General features: G+C 41.0%; 1 protein-coding gene across 1 annotated transcript in view; it reads right to left on the bottom strand.

The window, feature by feature from the left end:
• Window positions 1–17,055, bottom strand: part of YBX3 (Y-box binding protein 3) — a 19,996-nt gene extending 2,941 nt beyond the window's left edge. The window contains exons 1-7 of the mRNA XM_015563705.1: window positions 17,043–17,055; window positions 16,396–16,528; window positions 15,366–15,399; window positions 11,987–12,076; window positions 10,026–10,148; window positions 6,889–7,092; window positions 687–784 (exon numbers count right to left, since the gene is read on the bottom strand). Coding sequence (XP_015419191.1) covers window positions 687–784; window positions 6,889–7,092; window positions 10,026–10,148; window positions 11,987–12,076; window positions 15,366–15,399; window positions 16,396–16,528; window positions 17,043–17,055 — 695 coding nt within the window. The remainder of the gene's footprint in view (window positions 1–686; window positions 785–6,888; window positions 7,093–10,025; window positions 10,149–11,986; window positions 12,077–15,365; window positions 15,400–16,395; window positions 16,529–17,042) is intronic.
• Between the last annotated feature and the right edge of the window lie 847 nt (window positions 17,056–17,902).

Raw genomic sequence — 17,902 nt, 5'->3', positions numbered from 1 at the left:
CAATAAAAATACCCTCTCCTTCACTAACTTTAACATTACGGGTAGTAATACTTACTGAGCACTTACTATTCCAGGCCACTACTAATTATCTTAGATAGATGCTTCTTTAAACATTTAACCCTAATGACACTGTAGAATAGTCCTTAATGTCCATTTTGTAGGCCTCGCACTAAGTCTTAGAGAGTTTGCAAACTTGTCAAAGGAGTTACAGCTACCAACTGCAGGGTGGGAATTGAAACAGAGAGTGTGATCTGTAGCCTGATTTAACCCTTACTCTAGACTGGCTCAGTTAACAGAATATGTAGTATCCCAAATACTCTCTGGCACTCAATCTCCCTCCATTTGTAGCACTACCAGTGAATTACTCATCAATTAATTTCTGCTTATTTCATTAAATATAATTTAAAAATAAGTATTAGTTTATAATTAAAAAATAAGAATGCTATCAAATACAAATAATGCTTTGGGATAACTAAAAGTTATAATTATTTAAGTAAGGGGGAAGTGTCACAGGCCATCTGAAAACACATACTGCAGAGTCTCCCCTCAACTTGGACACATAGTGAAAGGAGGCACATCTTCTATTACATAATAAATCCTCAGAACAGACCCACAACATCCTCACACATATCTACCGTCACTCCCGAGTCCTTCAGCTGATCACGCCTTAGTGAAACGTGACGTACCTACGGTACCTTGGACGGTAAGTTGGATTTCGATGAACGGGTCCCTGAAGTTGAGCTCCCTCTGGGACTCCATCCTTGATCTCTCCAATCTCACCAGCCTAGAAGGGAATAGGGCTGAAAATGAGTTTCGTGCTACAGGATACAGGAAACACAGAGCACATGGTTGTATTCAGAATTTTTTTGAAAAGAAATAAAAATGCTTCCTTACAAAGCTGCGAGAACTCTCAACTCTAACAGTGAACTTTTTACTGACTAGATCTCTGTGAAGGATAGAAAAGAAAAACTCGCTCCCACTAGGGCAGTATTCCGCCTTGTTCCAGAGCAATTAAAGTCATTTCACAATGTTAATTTAACATTTAAAGTGCTCCATTCATCTCTTCAAAGAAAATCTACTACTTTTGAGCAATGAGAATCTGTTCAAACTCAGACCCACTAATTCTACAAACTGGGTATCCCTTCAATATCACTAATGGTTTCTACATGTGAAGTTTCTCTCACACCTTATAACCATGCTTTCACCTCTGATTTCTTCCTTTCACAATTTCTTCCTTCTATCTATTTGCACTATTTAAGTATAACATTTAAAAAATAAAGTACACTTTCTTGATGATAAATTCATTGTAAGCTGTGGGAAAAAATTGTATTGTAGAACTTCTAGAGGAAGAATAACTAAAAACTAAAATAAAAAAAGCCCAACTACCAACCTCTGAAATGCCAACAATCTCTGAAATTCATTACAATAGTCACAATGTCAATCATCTTCCCCCCCCAAACTAACATCCCTTCCTTCTCCATATTTCACTAAGAAGCAATCAGAAAATATCGTCTACATTCTTTTGTGGCTTCCCTGCCATCATATCGTCTACAGAATCTACTAAGCTACCTATACTAGTATTTATAATAATTGTCTTCTCTCTCATTACACTGGCTAAGTGGTCCAAGCTCATACCCATGGCCAACCCCTCTCTTTATCCTAGAGGAGTTTAACTCTTTATCCCCCTTCACTGTGTATTTTTTCCCCTTCCTGCTCCATCATTCCCACCCAGCCCATGAACATGCAGAAATAACACCCACAGTTTCCAATTACTTTATTTTGAAATAATCAAACTTGTAGAATCTAATCCTCAGACCCCATTCAAGTCTCACCAATAATGTCCTTTATAGCAAAAAGACTCACTTAGCACCATGCCTTGAATTTAGTTGTCTCTCTTTGACATAGTTCTTCAATTTCTACTTGGTTTCCATGACTGTGAAGGACACTTTTAAAGCTCACAGGCCAGCCCTAACTGGTTTGGCTCAGTGGATAGAGCGTCGGCCTATGGATTGAAGGGTCCCAGGTTCTATTCAGGTCAAGGGCACATGCCTGGGTTGCAGGCGCGATCCCCAGTGGGGGGTATGCAGGGGGCAGCCAGTCAATGATTCTCTCTCTCATCCTTGATGTTTCTAGCTCTCCCCTTTCCTTTCTGAAATCAACAAAAATATATAAAAATAATAAAATAAAATTGTTAAAAAAAAAAAGATTACAAGCCAGATATTCTGTAAAATACACCTCAGTGTGGGTTGCTGGGAGTTTCCCATGCTCTAGTGTATGTGTGGATGGCAGGGAAGCCACAAAAGTGACACCATCCTTCTCACTGCCTCCTGCCAGGTGGAGTCTGGCTTCAATTTGCACCCAACTGACAGTGTTGGTGTTGAGCGGTAGATCAGGTGGTATCTATCTTCTAAGGCTCCTCTGCTGTAGGTTTACTCTTTTTATTTTTCTAAATATGTTTTTATAGATTTGTTTTTTTAGAGAGAAGGGAAGGGAGAGAGATATCGATGTGAGAGGAAAACATTGATTGGCTGCTTCCCACATGCACCCAGGCCAGGGATCGAGCCCACAACCGAGGTATGTGCCCTGACCTGGAATCGAACCAGCAACCTTTTGGTGCACAGGACTACGCTCAAGCAACTGAGCCACACTGGCCAGGGCTAGGTTTACTCTTTTCTCCTTTGTAATTAAGAAGGATTTTGTGAAGTAATTTCAAAGTCTATAAATATTTCATTCCTCATCAAATTCTCAATACATGCATTTATATCTATACAGACTCATGGTTTTCTATTTTATTCAATGGGTTATAATCTGTTACTATCATTACTGGCCAATGGGAACCCATTCAAGCTGCCTCATGTCCTTTTGACATGTCTCCAACATTCTCTGAGTACTTCCTTGCTTTCTGGCACGACAAGATGTTCCAGGTTCATATTGTCCTTTCTCTGGTTCAGATCTGAAATTAGCCGTTTCTCAAAAGGAGCTTCCTTTCATTGGAGAATGGTGTTTAGGAAGCTCAGTGCTATCAGGGTGTCACTGATTTCAGTGAACAGAAATAAGGACCACCGCATACAAATATATATGCACATACTCTATAAACTATACATATATAAATGAGTGTATGAATGTATGTGTGTGTGTGGGGGGGAGCATTTGATCTGCCCATCTAATGCATCATGGGTAAGTAGTTGGTGAGGGAAGGGCTAAGGGAAACCAGGACAGAACTCAATGTGAAAATAAAATCAACCCCAAACCTTGCCCTAACCTCAGATCCTCCTCCAGATACTGCCCCATTTCTCTGAGCTCCTTTACAGAAATATATGCTAAAGGAAACCCATCACCACCACAGAAACCTCCTCAAAGGGGAAGAAAATACCTCTTCTCCCCCACCTCCGCTTGGCTCGCTCTTGAACTCACTCTGACTAGATTTTTGTTCTCACCATATCACTAACCTCCCAAGTTACCAGACCTAGTAATCAATTCTCAACCTAACTTCCTCTATTTTTTGGCAGCACTTCCTTCTTAAAATACTTTTTTTCCTACCTGCTCCTTCTCGTGTCATTTGCGAGGCTCACCTTCCTAATCTTCCACTGGTATGCCTCAGAACTCGTTCCCAGGGTCAATTCTCTACCTATGCTCATTTATAGTTAACTAGAGGCCAGGTGCACAACATTCGTGCACTGCGGGGGAGGGGGGGGGTGTCCTCAGCCTGGCCTGTGCCCTCTCGCAGTCCGGGACCCCTCAGGGGATGTCTGCCCTAAGCCAGCACGAGGACACCCTTGAGGGGTCCTTAGCGCTGCTGTGGAGGTGGGAGAGGCACCCGACACTGCCACTGCACTCGCCAGCCATGAGTCCGGCTTCTAGCTGAGTGGCACTCCCCCTGTGGGAGCACACTGACCACCAAGGGGCAGCTCCTGCATTGAGCACCTGCCCCCTGGTGGTCAGTGTGCGTCACAGCAACCAGTCATTCCATCGTTCAGTCAATTTGCATATTAGGGTTTTATTATATAGGATATCATCCTATATGATGCCTTTCAATGTTTTGTGACTCCAAAGTTATATCTACAATCTCATTTCTCTTTTTCAGGTTCCCTTCAGCCTTTGTACTTGCCAATCCCTTTGCCATGCATGCAATTCCCAGTACCCCAATAACTCGCTGCCTTGCTCCCCTAGGTCTCTTCTCAAATACAGCGCCAAAGACTTTGTCAACCAACCTCTTTAAAATGAAACCTTAACTCGAGCCACTTTCTACCTCCTGACTCTGCTTTCTTTTATTTTATTTATTTATTTTTTTGCCTACGTGACATCTCCACTTGGAGGTAAAATATAATGTGAAGAAAAGACCTCCAAATGATTCCCACCTCTCTCCCAAGCGTTATCTTTCTTCAGCCTTCTTATATTTGTTTAAATAAAAAACTTGGAGGTATCCTCTACTCCACACATGCACTCCAGCATCAAATGCTGTCACTTTCATGGTGAAAACATTTTCTGAATCTGACCACCTACCACACCTCCATTGCAAGCACTCTAATCCATGCATGATCATCTCTTCACAGGGATGACCTCTCCACAGTAGCTGATCTTCCTACTTGTTGCCTCCCGTGGTCCAGCCTCTAAAAACCGTCCAATGATCGCTTAAATATATTTCTTCCCTGTTTAGATTCCTTTATTGGCTTTTTATCACATTTAGAGTATGTTAACAGTCCCTCTCATGGTCTATCAGGCATGCTCGGTCTGCCCTGAGCCCCTAGCCCTCTTCTCTTGACTCATCCCAGCCCAGCCACATGAGTTTCCCCTCCGTTCTCTGAACACACAAACCTGGTTCTTCCTCGGGAACTTTGATTAGGGGGAAGAAAAAAAAAAGACAGAAAGAGCAACACATATAGAGAATGAAAGCTGACTAGAATGAGAAAGTGGGAAAAGCATGCATAGATGGATTGAAGCTCTACCACTTCTTGCCCATGTAACCTTAGGCAAAACTTGCTAACTTTTTAAAGTACTCAAATCCCTTCATTTGAAACAACCACAACAACCATATGCAACCCAACACCAACTTAAAGCTGCAGGGAAAACTGAGTAAGAACTGATTTCAAATGCCAACCATTTGGCAGATGCCAAACAATGTTACACCCTTTCCTCTATCATATATTTATTTTCTCAAAGACTACAAATACTTGATATTAGCTCAGTAACCAATTCCACTTAATTTTCAAACACACTGATTATCTTTAAGAATCTGGAAGTCATTAGGTCACTGACCATGCTCTATTATGTTCTTGGTACATAAGGGAAACACTATTGGCCTGCATAGTGTTAGTTTTCCCTGTTGTGTCCAATAAATGTCATAGTTTTTGTATATTGTAGAAAATGTTAGAAATATTTTTCTATATGACCTCAGTAATTTTTACCATCTAGAGATCTCTCAGTACTTGTAAGTCATTACACTGACAACCTTGAAGTAGCCTAGTTTTATGGAAGGCAGTTTCAGGAATTTTCACTTGATGCTATTGTTTAACTCATTCAGTGAACATCCAAACATGTATATTAGAAAGAGTATAAGGAAAACTGTTGAAAAAAGTGTAAGACAGTTTTTACTTCAGATATGAAACGTAAAGTAAAAAAAATCCAGGCCACGTTTAAAAAACGATATGCAGTTATCAGAATAAGCATATATTTCAAAAATTAGTTTTCAACCAGCATCTGCAAATAATGTTCTACATGGCACTCCAGACTCACTTTACTCTCAACCTTTAAATCCTAACGTGAAATATACTTTGTTTCAAATACAGAAAAGAATCATCATGTGTATATGCTAAATACTAAAAATGATTACTTCAGGAAAGGACCATCAACACTGAAAATAAATGTGCATTACAATATCACTGACACTTCCTGTCCTCCTAGGAGCCCCAAGTGCTGCCCTACAGGAACCTACTATGCCTGTGCCTCACGTACCCAATCTCTCCATATACGCAAGTCTACTTGTTATTTTTAGCACGTTTGTCAGGGACAGCTGTTAAAGAGTGGAAGAGAAAAAAACAAGAAGCAATGTAGAAAGAACACAGTCATGCATGATGAGACAGGAGAAGGGTAGCAAAGAACAGACTGAACACAGTGTTCAGTCAAAACACTTAGTGGAAAAACAACCCGAGGACACTAAGAGGCAGTATTTGTAGCGAGTGATAACAAAAACGATGCCCTGTCCTAAGTTTTCCAAGTTTCCAGGGACTGGGAAGTTGCTATAAGGCTCAATAATTACAAGTCAAGTTCACAATAATTGTATCAATATTTTGTGATTAAAAAAAGAGGAGTAAATCAATAACCAACAATCCCCACCCTCTGGTAGGGTTTCTTAAGCAACACCATCTCACCTAAATTAAGGACTTTAGAGATGTTCGCTCTCCTGAGGCATCACACTAAAGTCTTTACCTTCGATTTAATCATAGTGTGCCCCACGGTGGAGGCACATTATTATTATCATTTACTGTATGAATAAGTTAATCTCTCTAAAGTTTGGTTTTCTCAAAATTTCACAGATAATAAGTAGCAGAGACAAGATTTAAATCCAGGTCTGTCTGACTTCAGAGTTTAAGCTCTTAAGCATATCACTGGTCTCTCTACCTTTATTCTTCAATAAACTAGAAACTGTAATCTATCCACTAGTATCCCCAAGTACAGGCATGGCTCATGTGGTTGTGCTTTCATAAATGTTCCTAGAATGAAAGACTCAAGGCCTTGCCTCAGCTTTTGCAGCACCAGGAAGCCCACAAGCAAGGTTTTGTTTCCAGCGGCTGGTGTTGGAGGAGGAGGAGGAGGAGGAAGAGGAGGAAGAGGCAGAGGAAGGACGGAAGGGTGAGGATTGCTGAAGAGAAGTCCCAGGTGCAATTTTACCTGCATTCTGTTGGGATGGGGATAGACCCGTGAGCGACGGTCAAAGGTCTGTCCCACGTGGTAAGGCGGGAACCGCCGCCGGTACTGAGGGCGATACTGGGGGCGGCGCAGCTGACTCCTGGCCCCAGAGAACTGCCCGTCAGTGGCAGGGGGGTCAAATCCTTCACTGCTGCCGCTCCCTTCCTCCTCCTCCTCCCCAGCGTACTAGCGAAGCAAAGAAACAGAGATTCAGAAGAAGTTTCAGCAAGGAAAGAACCAAAGAATACCACTTAGGGTGAATATCACCAAAAGAAAAATATCTTCCCAAAAGGAATAATCCTTTTTTTATACGAAGTGCATTTAACCCAGATCATTACGTGATAACCTGGGATAAACTACATTCAGATTAAAGTAGATCTATGCAGATAAAATACCAAGAAGCAGAAAAGCAAAAGCAATCACTCTATAATAATGTTAAGTCATCTAATTAGGATTGATAAGTATCAGTTGACCAACCACCCAAAGAGCATCTACAATGTTTATAATATTTACCTTGGCCACATGTGTGTCTCCCAACATTTGCCATTCACAGGGGCAAAGCCAGGGCAGTCAAGAAAAAATATATTTTGTAGTGTTATGAACAGTTTGTTCCACATAGTATACTTCCTACAGCTATTTTATAACCCTTCAGGGGGTTATCAAGGTCCAACTATTCTCATAATGCTATGAGGATGCTATTTGCCTGTTCCCATTTCATCATCTCCTGAGTGTGTTGTGGGGTCTCCCAGAACAATAATGACATGTGGTCTCAGCAGACTGAATGCAGGAGATAGGAGAGCTCAGCTGTCTTCTATTAAATCAAACATCAGAGATTTGCAGAAAACATCAAGCAACCCCACTCTTCTCACTCAATTTTGAAATATATACTTTTCAGGGAGAAAGTTAGATTTTCTTTATATGTTCAAGAATACAGTTTTAATTGTACATTAACAGATAGTAATAAAAGAAACAGGTAGTTTCTAAATATAGATCTTACTGCCCAGCCAGCAATGGCTTGGTGGTTAAGCGTCAACCTAAGAACCAGGAGATCAAGGTTCAATTACCGGTCAGGGCACATGCCTGGGTTATAGGCTCGATCCCCAGTGGGGAGGCATGCTGGCAGCAGCTGATGAATGTTTCTCTCTCTCCTTTTTTCTCTGAAATCAATAAAAATATGTATTTTTTTAAAATGTAGGTCTTATTAGCAAAGGAAATTATTGACCCATTATGTAACTTTTCCTGTATTTCAACTACCATATCATATACTAGTCTATATTTAAAAATAAAACTAATAGCCAAACATCCCTCAAACAACTTATTTAAAATCTTACTTTAAAGTGGGCTATGCAGATACCAAAGTAGTCTTATGGGAAGTAACTATAGTTATTAAAAATAGCTAAATTAAAATTTAACATAATGACCCATTTCTTCTGGAGGGTGAGGATATTTAAGTTTTAGAACTGTCCAGTTCAAGCCAACATGGGCAACTAAATTCCCCAACAGGAAACGCTTCAATGATAGCCTGAGCTCATCCAATTTCAGACAAATCAAGCCACTATAAACTTCGTATAACCTGAATCAGATGTGATCCCCAATTATGTAATGATGTATTAGCAGAAAAAATGTTCACTGAAATATTACGTGTGAGACCTCATATATTTTTTTTCTTTTAGGCTTTTTGTATCTTTTTGAGCTGTAGACAATCCCTCATTTTTACAAAATGAGAATAATGGCAGCATCATTAACAAACATGCTCTTGAACTCTAAGGACTTAAAACATTATAACAGAAAAACATTTAGGTACACTTTCAGAATTTTGACATTTCTAAATATCTTTTACATGCATGACTTCAAATTTCCAGCTGAGAATAGTCTCTAAAGGAAAAATTTTCACTAAAGGTTCTACCAATGTATTTCTAGGAGTCAAAATAATTACAACTACAGCTCCATGAATCTGATGAACTTGTATTAACCTGACATAGTAAATGCTCATTCCTACCTCTACCCTCTGCACAGCTTATTGGGGGAAAAAACACAACAGAATAAGCAAAATGTGGGTAAGAAAAATACAGAAACAGGAAAATAAGATGCCATAAGCAATCTGATAAAAATCACTTTGGGCAGGGTGAGAAGATGACAGAATGAAGGGGAAAGCATTCTGCTACGCAGAAACATGTAAGCTTATCAAAGCGTGGGGATAAATCATTCTCAACCTGCATATATTTTATTCTGGTGAGATTTTTTTCAAGTTGTTCTTGGGTGACCGGCATAGCCACAACCCTGTGCTTACAAAACATCTGGAGTTTTATTCTATGGTGCCAGTCCCAGATACTAATTCTAGAAACATCGAAAAGTGACTCCAATTTATAGAATCCTCATGACCACACATAAGTGGGACTCTTTTTGGGTGCTTTGAAAGTATTGATACTGCGCCTCCTAAGAAAGCTCTAGCCAGACTTGGTTGTCAGCCTTCCCCCTGGATTGATAACCAATCTGAAGAACTCTAAATCCAGACAATTACTACTCCTACACTTTAACATCGAGTAAATGCTATGCTAAATAAAATAGCCACTTACTTGAGGCAAATTTAATATTTCCGCAGCCACCACTGTTTATTGCCTCTTGCCAAGCTCCCCCTACTCTTCCTTGCCAACCAAATGCTGACTTTCTTAGAGACCAGCAGTGCCAGTGTCAGCAGCAAGAGATGAGCCACAGGTTTGAGCCAATCCCAAAAATCCCATTCCCCTTCACCAGTGAATGCCCTAAGGCCAGGTTCTGGTCCCGGGAAAGAGCCCAATGAAGAGGATGCCTTTTTTACAACCTTGGCACAGCCTACCTTAGTTAACTTTCCTTGTTATAAGATGGTTAAATGTCTGTTATATGCAGCCAAGTACATACAAACTGATGTAACTTTTCCATGGCAAGTTTCTAATGAGACCAGTGCTTATGGATCAATTCTGGGTATGAAAATTTCCCATCAAAACAAACAAACAAAAAACAACAATCATTTTGTGTTTGTGTTGCCAGAAGACACAGTATTCATCTGCTCTAAGTATGTACACTCAGTTTCCGATGTGAACATCTTTGCAGTCACCAATCGGGAAGAGAGGCCAACATACATTACGGGGAGGTCCACGGCGTCTGCCATAGTAACCGCGTCGGTAGCGGCGCCGATCAGCAGCATAACGGCTCCCTTCCACAGGAACTCCATCTGGGCCGGTCACATTGGCTGCTTCGGCACCCTGAGACAGAACAAAGATACCCTCAAAATTTACAAGAAGCTAGGCCAGTGTGGCTCAGTGGTTGAGCATCGATTTGCTGGTTCGATTCCCGTCAGGGCAAATGGCCAGGTGGGTTATGGGCTCGATCCCCAGTAGGGGGTGTGCAGGAGGCAGCCAATTGATGTTTCAATCTCTCAATCCCTTCCTCTCTCTAAAAATCAATAAAAACATATTTTAAAAATATTTAAAAGCTACCCCCCCCCCCAAAGAAAAACAGCCTTAGACAACAGACAGACAGACTGTACTCTCAATTCCTGTTGTCAGACATCAAAAATATACCCAACTTTTAATAAGGTGAGCAAGGTCACTGATGTTCTGATTGAAATGTATACAGCTTGTTTGCTCACGCAGCCTGCGCTCTGCCTTCAGGTCTGGTCATACTAGGTTCAAGAGCAGTGTGTACCTCTTTGACGAACACAAACTGGTCAATGTAACACAACCGTAAAAGGAAGAATGCTAGACCAGAAAGGAATATTCCTCAGTGGAAAACAACTGAGATAATGGTATCTTGCTAGAAAATGTTGAAACCTATGTTACCCTGGAGGTACCAAGAGAATTCCCATTCATGGGCTCATGTGTCTCTGTCCAGCGATGAACAAGAGCGAAACTTGGGAGCAATGGGAAAGAAGGGGCCTTGATTTAGTAATAGTTTCCGTACATGTCGACCCCCTTTAGACCTTCCTGTTCTCCTCAGAGCAGACTTAGCATTCTTATTCTCTTACAGACAAATGAATAAAATAATGCTTCAAGCATATAAAAAAATTAAAGCCTCAAAAGAGTCTATTTCACACTATATCCATTTGTAAAACCTCAAGTTTTGAAAACAAAGAGGTAAAATTACCTGACAAAACATACAGAGGTAAAATAAAATAAACCTGACAAAGCAAAATTTTAGAGATCATTACAGGCCAGCATTTGCTGGTGGATGATTCAAAACTCCAAGAGATTTGCAAGACACCATGGGGATCAAATCAGTTAAGACATCATTTAAATTGCTATATTAAATCAAATGAAGTTTTTCTTTTAAAACAGAACGGGTTGGGAGCGACTAAAAATACAGAGTATGGAATGGTATGTATGTATGTGTGTGTGTGGGAAAAGCACATGTGGAGAGTTAACTAGAGATTCACTCCATTATTAGTTTATAATTCAGCTGGCACGATTAAATGCCACGGTGGTTGTAACATACATGCCTTTAGGATGTTTTTTTAATGTTATGGTGTTTTATTGATATCTATAATAGACTGCTGTCTAAAAGCAAAACAGAAAGGACATTACTAATATTGGAATTAAATAATATAACAGCATTAAAAAAAATCCAGGTACATTTCAAGATGATCAATTAGCTTCATCAGAATAAAGTTGTTATACAGTCTATCAAAAAGCCTCCAGCTTTCCAAAATCTAACTCAAAGATTCACTTGAAATCGTCTTTTATGGAGATTAAAACATTCTTCACTGTGTATTACTTGTATTATTAAAAATCACAGCCTGAAAATTTTATTTGTATAAAACAAGTCAAATTTCACCCCATTTAAAATTTGCTTTTCCTTCCATAATTAAATAGGATTCATCATTTATTCAATGAGAAATTAAAACATCCTTTTATAATATATATATATATCAAAGAATGCTTATAATGACATACAATAATCAAAAATATTTCCACTTAAAAGTCACTTCTTCCTGTTAACACAAAAACATCCAAAGTAATGAGAGTTCATAAAGGGGCTGAGAGAGCATTTACTCTGCAAGAAAACTAAGTGCCCACACTCTGAGACCCAACCACAACCCTCTCACCTTCTCTCCTTCGACCACGTCAAACTCTACAGTTTCTCCATCTCCTACACTGCGCAGGTATTTTCGTGGGTTATTCTTCTTGATGGCAGTCTATAAGAAGAGAAATTCGAAATAAAGTGTATGTCAGTACTGGTAACATTTCACTGCTTTCAAGTTTACAGGGTATATTGAAGACACAGGTGACCTATTACACTTTTTAAATTATCATTCTCCTACTAACCTGAATCTCTAAAATAACAATAAAACAAAAAACACTATAAAAAACAGAATGTGTGGTTGTATTTTGTTACAGCCTGAACACTTAGTCGTGATACTGGATATATTAGTTCCCTCGAACTAGTAATCATTGGAGATTCAGACTGTAGGCTCTATCAGTGGGAGTGGGAGTGGGGATGCCTTTATGAAATCTTACACACACACACACACACACACACACGCACACATTTTAGGTATAAAGGTTTCTGTAGACAAGAGAAGCTGCTAACCTCAAAAAGTATTAAAGAGCCCAGCTGGTGTGGTTCAGTGGTTGAACATCGACCTATGAACCAGGAGGTCACAGTTCGATTCACATGCGCCCGGGTTGCAGGCTTGATCCCCAGTAGGGGGCATGCAGGAGGCAGCCAATCAAAGATTCTCTCTCATCATTGATGTTTCTATCTCTCCCTTCTCCCTTCTTCTCTGAAATCAATAAAAAATATATTATAAAAAATATTAAATATTAAAGAATGTGTGTGAAGGGGCAGAGGGGAGGAATGATGAACGGGAAAAATGAATTAGAAAATGCCAAGGTGTAAATATTTCTGATAAAATATGCAAAGGTACCTCAGGAATCAGAACATTGCTGATAATCTGGCCTTTCCCCCAACCTGCCCCCAATTTTATGGATGAGGAAACATGAGGCTAAAAGTGATGTATCCCAGGTCATAGTCAAGATGCAGCAGGGGAGAGGGTGGGTGGGGGTAAGTGGGGGAATTCATATACCTGTACTGCATCTACATATGTATTCAATATTTTCCCCACCACACCACGCTGTGTCCCTGACAATACATTAAGAGGTTGATGAAGATGTTACCCTGCATTAAACATCTGCACCTCAACATCTGCTCGTGAACAGACCTTTCTTTTTCAACCAGTAGAGGGAAGTGGAATGACTCCTGCAACGAATTTCCATTTCTCTAGCTGGTATCTCTAAATAGTTAAAGGGGCTCCGAGTTTCTATGGAACTAGGTCAACCTTATTTTATAAAGCGATTAGGCATGTGTAATCCAGCCCTTCCCTTACTCTTGAGTAGGAGGGAGGGGAAAAAAAATAAAAGGAATGAGCCAATAGAGCAGAGACTTCACCCACAGAGGAAAAAGGCAGTTCAGGACAGGATATATGCGCACGCAGCCTGCCGCCCGAACACTCAGCCATTCCAAAGCCAGCCCCTCCCTGCCGGCTCCTTCCCCTTTTCCTGTTAGACTAGGCAGGCCTCAACACAGGGAGGTGACTCACCACACAGCCTCACAGGGGCTGGAATCAGGTCACACGCTCACTCACAGGCCCACAGAGCTGGCCACCAGCACAGAAACTTGTGAGGTCCTTTTACTCCAGCAGTCACCCAGCGCAGAGTTCTTTCCCCAACAGGTCTATTAACCTCTTGGTGCTATAAGCAACACTGCCTGTCAGTCTGCTATGACTTTAAAAGTCAATGTATGTGAACAACAACAACAAAAATCTACCCAAGTTATCTCGGTACAACTGAAATATACCCAGACAAGTGGACATGTAAACAATAAAAACCACAACCAGAGAGCTTCTTCTTAACTATCACTATCTCCAGTCACCACACCCCAACACACATACATACACACATACATACACACATACATAATACACACACACACCCCTAAACAGAAGGGAACAAAAACACTGAAAACCAAATGCCGGACAGAGCCCTGTAGGTAAATATGCTGGTGGTAGTACATGCCTCTCTGCTTCCTTGCTATCCACTCAGAACTACACACATATTTGGGGCAATTCATTGGAAACTGAATATACAAAAAACAGTAAGGGTGGGTATTTTTTTCTTTTCGCCTCTTTTGTAAAGTCAGTCCAGGATACGTGGTAACAGGATGAAGAACATCCTAGGCTGCTGATGTGAAGGAGACCGAGATCCTGGAGCAGAGACGCCCCTATTTCCCATGTTACCCATTTTCTACATCTGCTTCGCTCCTAGGGCAGTGCGGGCCTTCTGACCTGGCCATGTGCTAGCCATGCCTACCTTTCACAGGGGTGAGGACGAGTCCTGGGAATGGGGAGTTTCCTCACGTCTCACACACACACACCCTAACCATCCGCTTTGCTGCTGTGCTGTTTACTTCAAGTTAGAGCTGCTCTGATAGAGGAGCTTTAACCAACACCCACCCAGGCCACAGCCAAACGGGTTCTGGCCGAACGCTAGGGGGGACCACACAGTCTGGAGGGTAGAACACCCAACCACAGAAACAACGTTTGTGCTAAGGACTCCAAGGCCTCAAAAATTAACAAGTGGCCTAACTAAATATTACTTCATGCCATTCGAAAATAAAAACTGTTTGAAAACAGCTACTATGATGGCACGGAAGCACTAATCTGCCCATCTTAACATGTGGGATTGAGCTCTCCTGCCAAAATGAGAATCACAGAAAGGGTTTAGGGCAGTGTGCATTCTCCTCCCAGGAGCACACCCACGCCTCTCCCTGCCCCTCCCCCACAGGCATGCATCTCCTAAACCAGTGGTTCTCAACCTTCCTAATGCCGCGACCCTTTAATACATTTAGTTCCTCATGTTGTGGAACTAACATGAGGAACCCCCAATTTCATTGTTACAGACTGAACATAATTAAAGCATAGTGATTAATCACAAAAACAATATGTAATTATATATGTTTTCTGATGGTCTTAGGTGACCCCTGTGAAAGGGTTGTTCGAGCCCCAAAGGGGTCACGACCCACAGGTTGAGAACTGCTGTCCTAAACCGTAAGGGACCCCAGGACACTTGCAACCAGAGGAGCAATGGGCGGCGGCAGCTTGTCCTGGGCCAACCCGAACCTGTCTCCAAGGCACCCCTTTTCCAGTGAGCTGACAGCAGCCCCGCCTTGGCTCACTTCTTTCCCATAACATTTCGGCAGAGCCAAAGCAGACCAGCCCAGGCTCTCCTGTTGCTGCTTCTATCATCCAGGCCTTTCCTTGTTTCACTGTTCCCAGTTCTAATACGCATACTCTCAAAATAAAAAATTTAAACAAAGAGTTTAGGGTAGAATGATGATGTCCATGACCACCTTTGGGAATGGGAAACAGCACATTACCGAGACCCCCCGTTTCACATATAAAATGTAGCATTTATTACCCCTCTTACCTGATGCACAAATACATCTTCTTTGGTGTCATTTCTGTTGGAAGAAAAAAAGAACACAATTAATAGGTACTACGTATATGAAGAAAAACTTAAAAAGAACAAATGTTTTGTAAGAGTTCAGATGTCAAAACACAACACAAACTTTTGTTTATCCTCTAAACTCAATTCAGATGCCTGGACTCAACCCTCACTGAAAGCTTCTAATCCCCCAAGGCACCCACCTTGCTCCTGCACATCACCACGGCGCTCAGATGCGAGTGTACAGAGGCCACACACTGAACAATCCCTCCCCTCTCATCTCTTGCTAAGTCACGTGGCATGTAATCAGAGCCCCAGATTTCCCTCCCGGCAAAAGCAAAGCAAGACAGTTAAAAGGACAAGGCACAGCTGTGATCTAGGCTCTCCTTACACTGAAACCATAAACAGTCACCCCCCCCTCGCCCCAACATCACCCCACCCTAACTCATCCCCCCACTCTCACCAAAACAGAAATTGGGGGGGGGATTTCAGAATGGGGGAGCGAGGTAGGAGGAGGAGCAAAGCAAATGACAGTATCCTGTGAAAACATAACGCTCCCAACAGCCTGCACTTACGTTCTCATTCCTATATGGTTAGGAGTTACCATGGTTTAAAGAAAACACTTCAGTTCCTACACAGCACTTGGCCAAGACCTGGGTAATAGTTCCAGCTCAATTACGCACCAGTTGTGTGACCTTAGGAAAGTTGCCTGACCAGTCTAAGCCTCTGCTTCTCCATCTCTGAGATTATGGATATGGACTCCATTACCCTAGGCTCTTCCCATTTCTGATTCATCGCCCCCCACCCCTTGTTTCTTTTAATGACTAGATTTTATAAAAATAAGTTACTAATCAGTGTTCTGATAACGACCAGTAGCTTAGAAATGAGAATACTGACAGTACTTACAAATCTTGAAACTTATACAAGTCACTAACAAAGCATGGTAAGAAAATGGATAACCATCGGCACCACAGCGTAAGTATGCATTTAAAACACGGCGAGACATACTTACCGATTTATAAACCCATATCCATTTCTGACGTTGAACCATTTGACAGTGCCAAGGACTTTGGTGGCTGAAATAGGATTAAGCAGACAGATTAGTAGCCGACCTACCCAGAGATAAAGCTCATACCGCTTCAGGTCTTGACAGCATTATACGAAGCCTAAACATACCTGCGGAAACCACGAAAAGCTGAAGTCCAAAATATAATAGAGAAAGAAAAGGGAGCAAGTGAAGATATCATGGGGAAATACTTTTCAACAGGATAAACCTTTCTTCCCTGTTAAACTTTTCAGTAGAGTCATAAGATAAGGGTGGTCGTAAGTCTATTTACTTCTGCAATAATTAAAATTGAGAAACACTGTTTAAGAGGGGTGAGGGGGCCTTTAAAGTTTTAACACTGAAAAATGTTATGAGTGCAAAACAAGGGTCACAGTGAAAGATAATGCAGGTAGATGAACAAGGTAAGTACAAGTGACCTTAACACATGGCTTTCACACTTGGAAATATTGGCAAACTTCATTAAGTGAAATAGTCGCTCCTAGTTAATCTACGAAGATATAACATAAAGTAGCCTGTCTAGTTGCCAGTTGGGGCCTATCAGAGTCAAGAGTAATAATAGAACTGGTGCTGTCTCAACCTGGTTCTGTACTCACCACCCTGAGACATGATGTAACAGGCCTTTTCAAACCACAGTGATGAATTTGGGCTTCTGTTTCATTGTTTACCCTACTCTCTGCAGTTGGTGGGACTCAAAACCCAGAATTTTCTATAAAATTCCCTCTTAAACTTGATTATGGGTTTTACTTTGCAACAAGGGTAGGACCACTTCTGTACCCCAGATTTCAACAGGATTTAAGAGAAAACCCAATAGCATGGTCACATAAGTTGTACTTTGCAGATTCATAATTATTTCAGCCATCAAGTATGATTTGAGATGACTCCTTTAAATCAACCGTGAATGTCAAATTCAGCACCTCTAGGAAATACCTATGCCTAAATTCAGAAAAATGTATAAAGCAATTATCAAGACTCAGTGAAACAGGAAATGTGACAATCATTTGGCAGTAACTGAGAAAGCCCTGGGAATAAAGTACGTTAAGAAAAAAAAAAAAAAACTTAGAGAATCAAAGTAACAATTAACATTAATTCATGCTGCCTCTCTATGAGATTAACTTGCAAGGATAAACAATAAGGATTCAGTTCTTTTAACCCAAATCTAAAACAGTAATTGGGACTTGCTTTGTTGTGGGCAGGGTTAACTCTGAGTGTTGCTAGATTGATATGCTTGAGGAAATACTTTAGCTCTCTTTGTAAAAAGAAAAAACAAAACAAAACTATATTCTTTACGCCTCCAGAGTCATTCAGCCCACTACTGACTGAGCAAGAAAGATCTCCCAAGGAAGAGATTAAACCATTAAAGCTTCCGTTTTAGGCCATTCTAACTAGAGCAGTAGGGCCAAGGAGGAAAAAAATTATGTTTTAGACCCAAATGTGCACAGAGAAGTGGCCTGTT

The sequence above is a fragment of the Myotis davidii genome, unplaced genomic scaffold (assembly GCF_000327345.1).
Source record: "Myotis davidii unplaced genomic scaffold, ASM32734v1 scaffold1639, whole genome shotgun sequence".
NCBI classification, from domain to species: Eukaryota; Metazoa; Chordata; class Mammalia; order Chiroptera; family Vespertilionidae; genus Myotis; species Myotis davidii.
The sequence above is the reverse complement of the archived record's forward strand: the minus strand, read 5'-3'. Positions and strand labels throughout refer to the sequence as shown.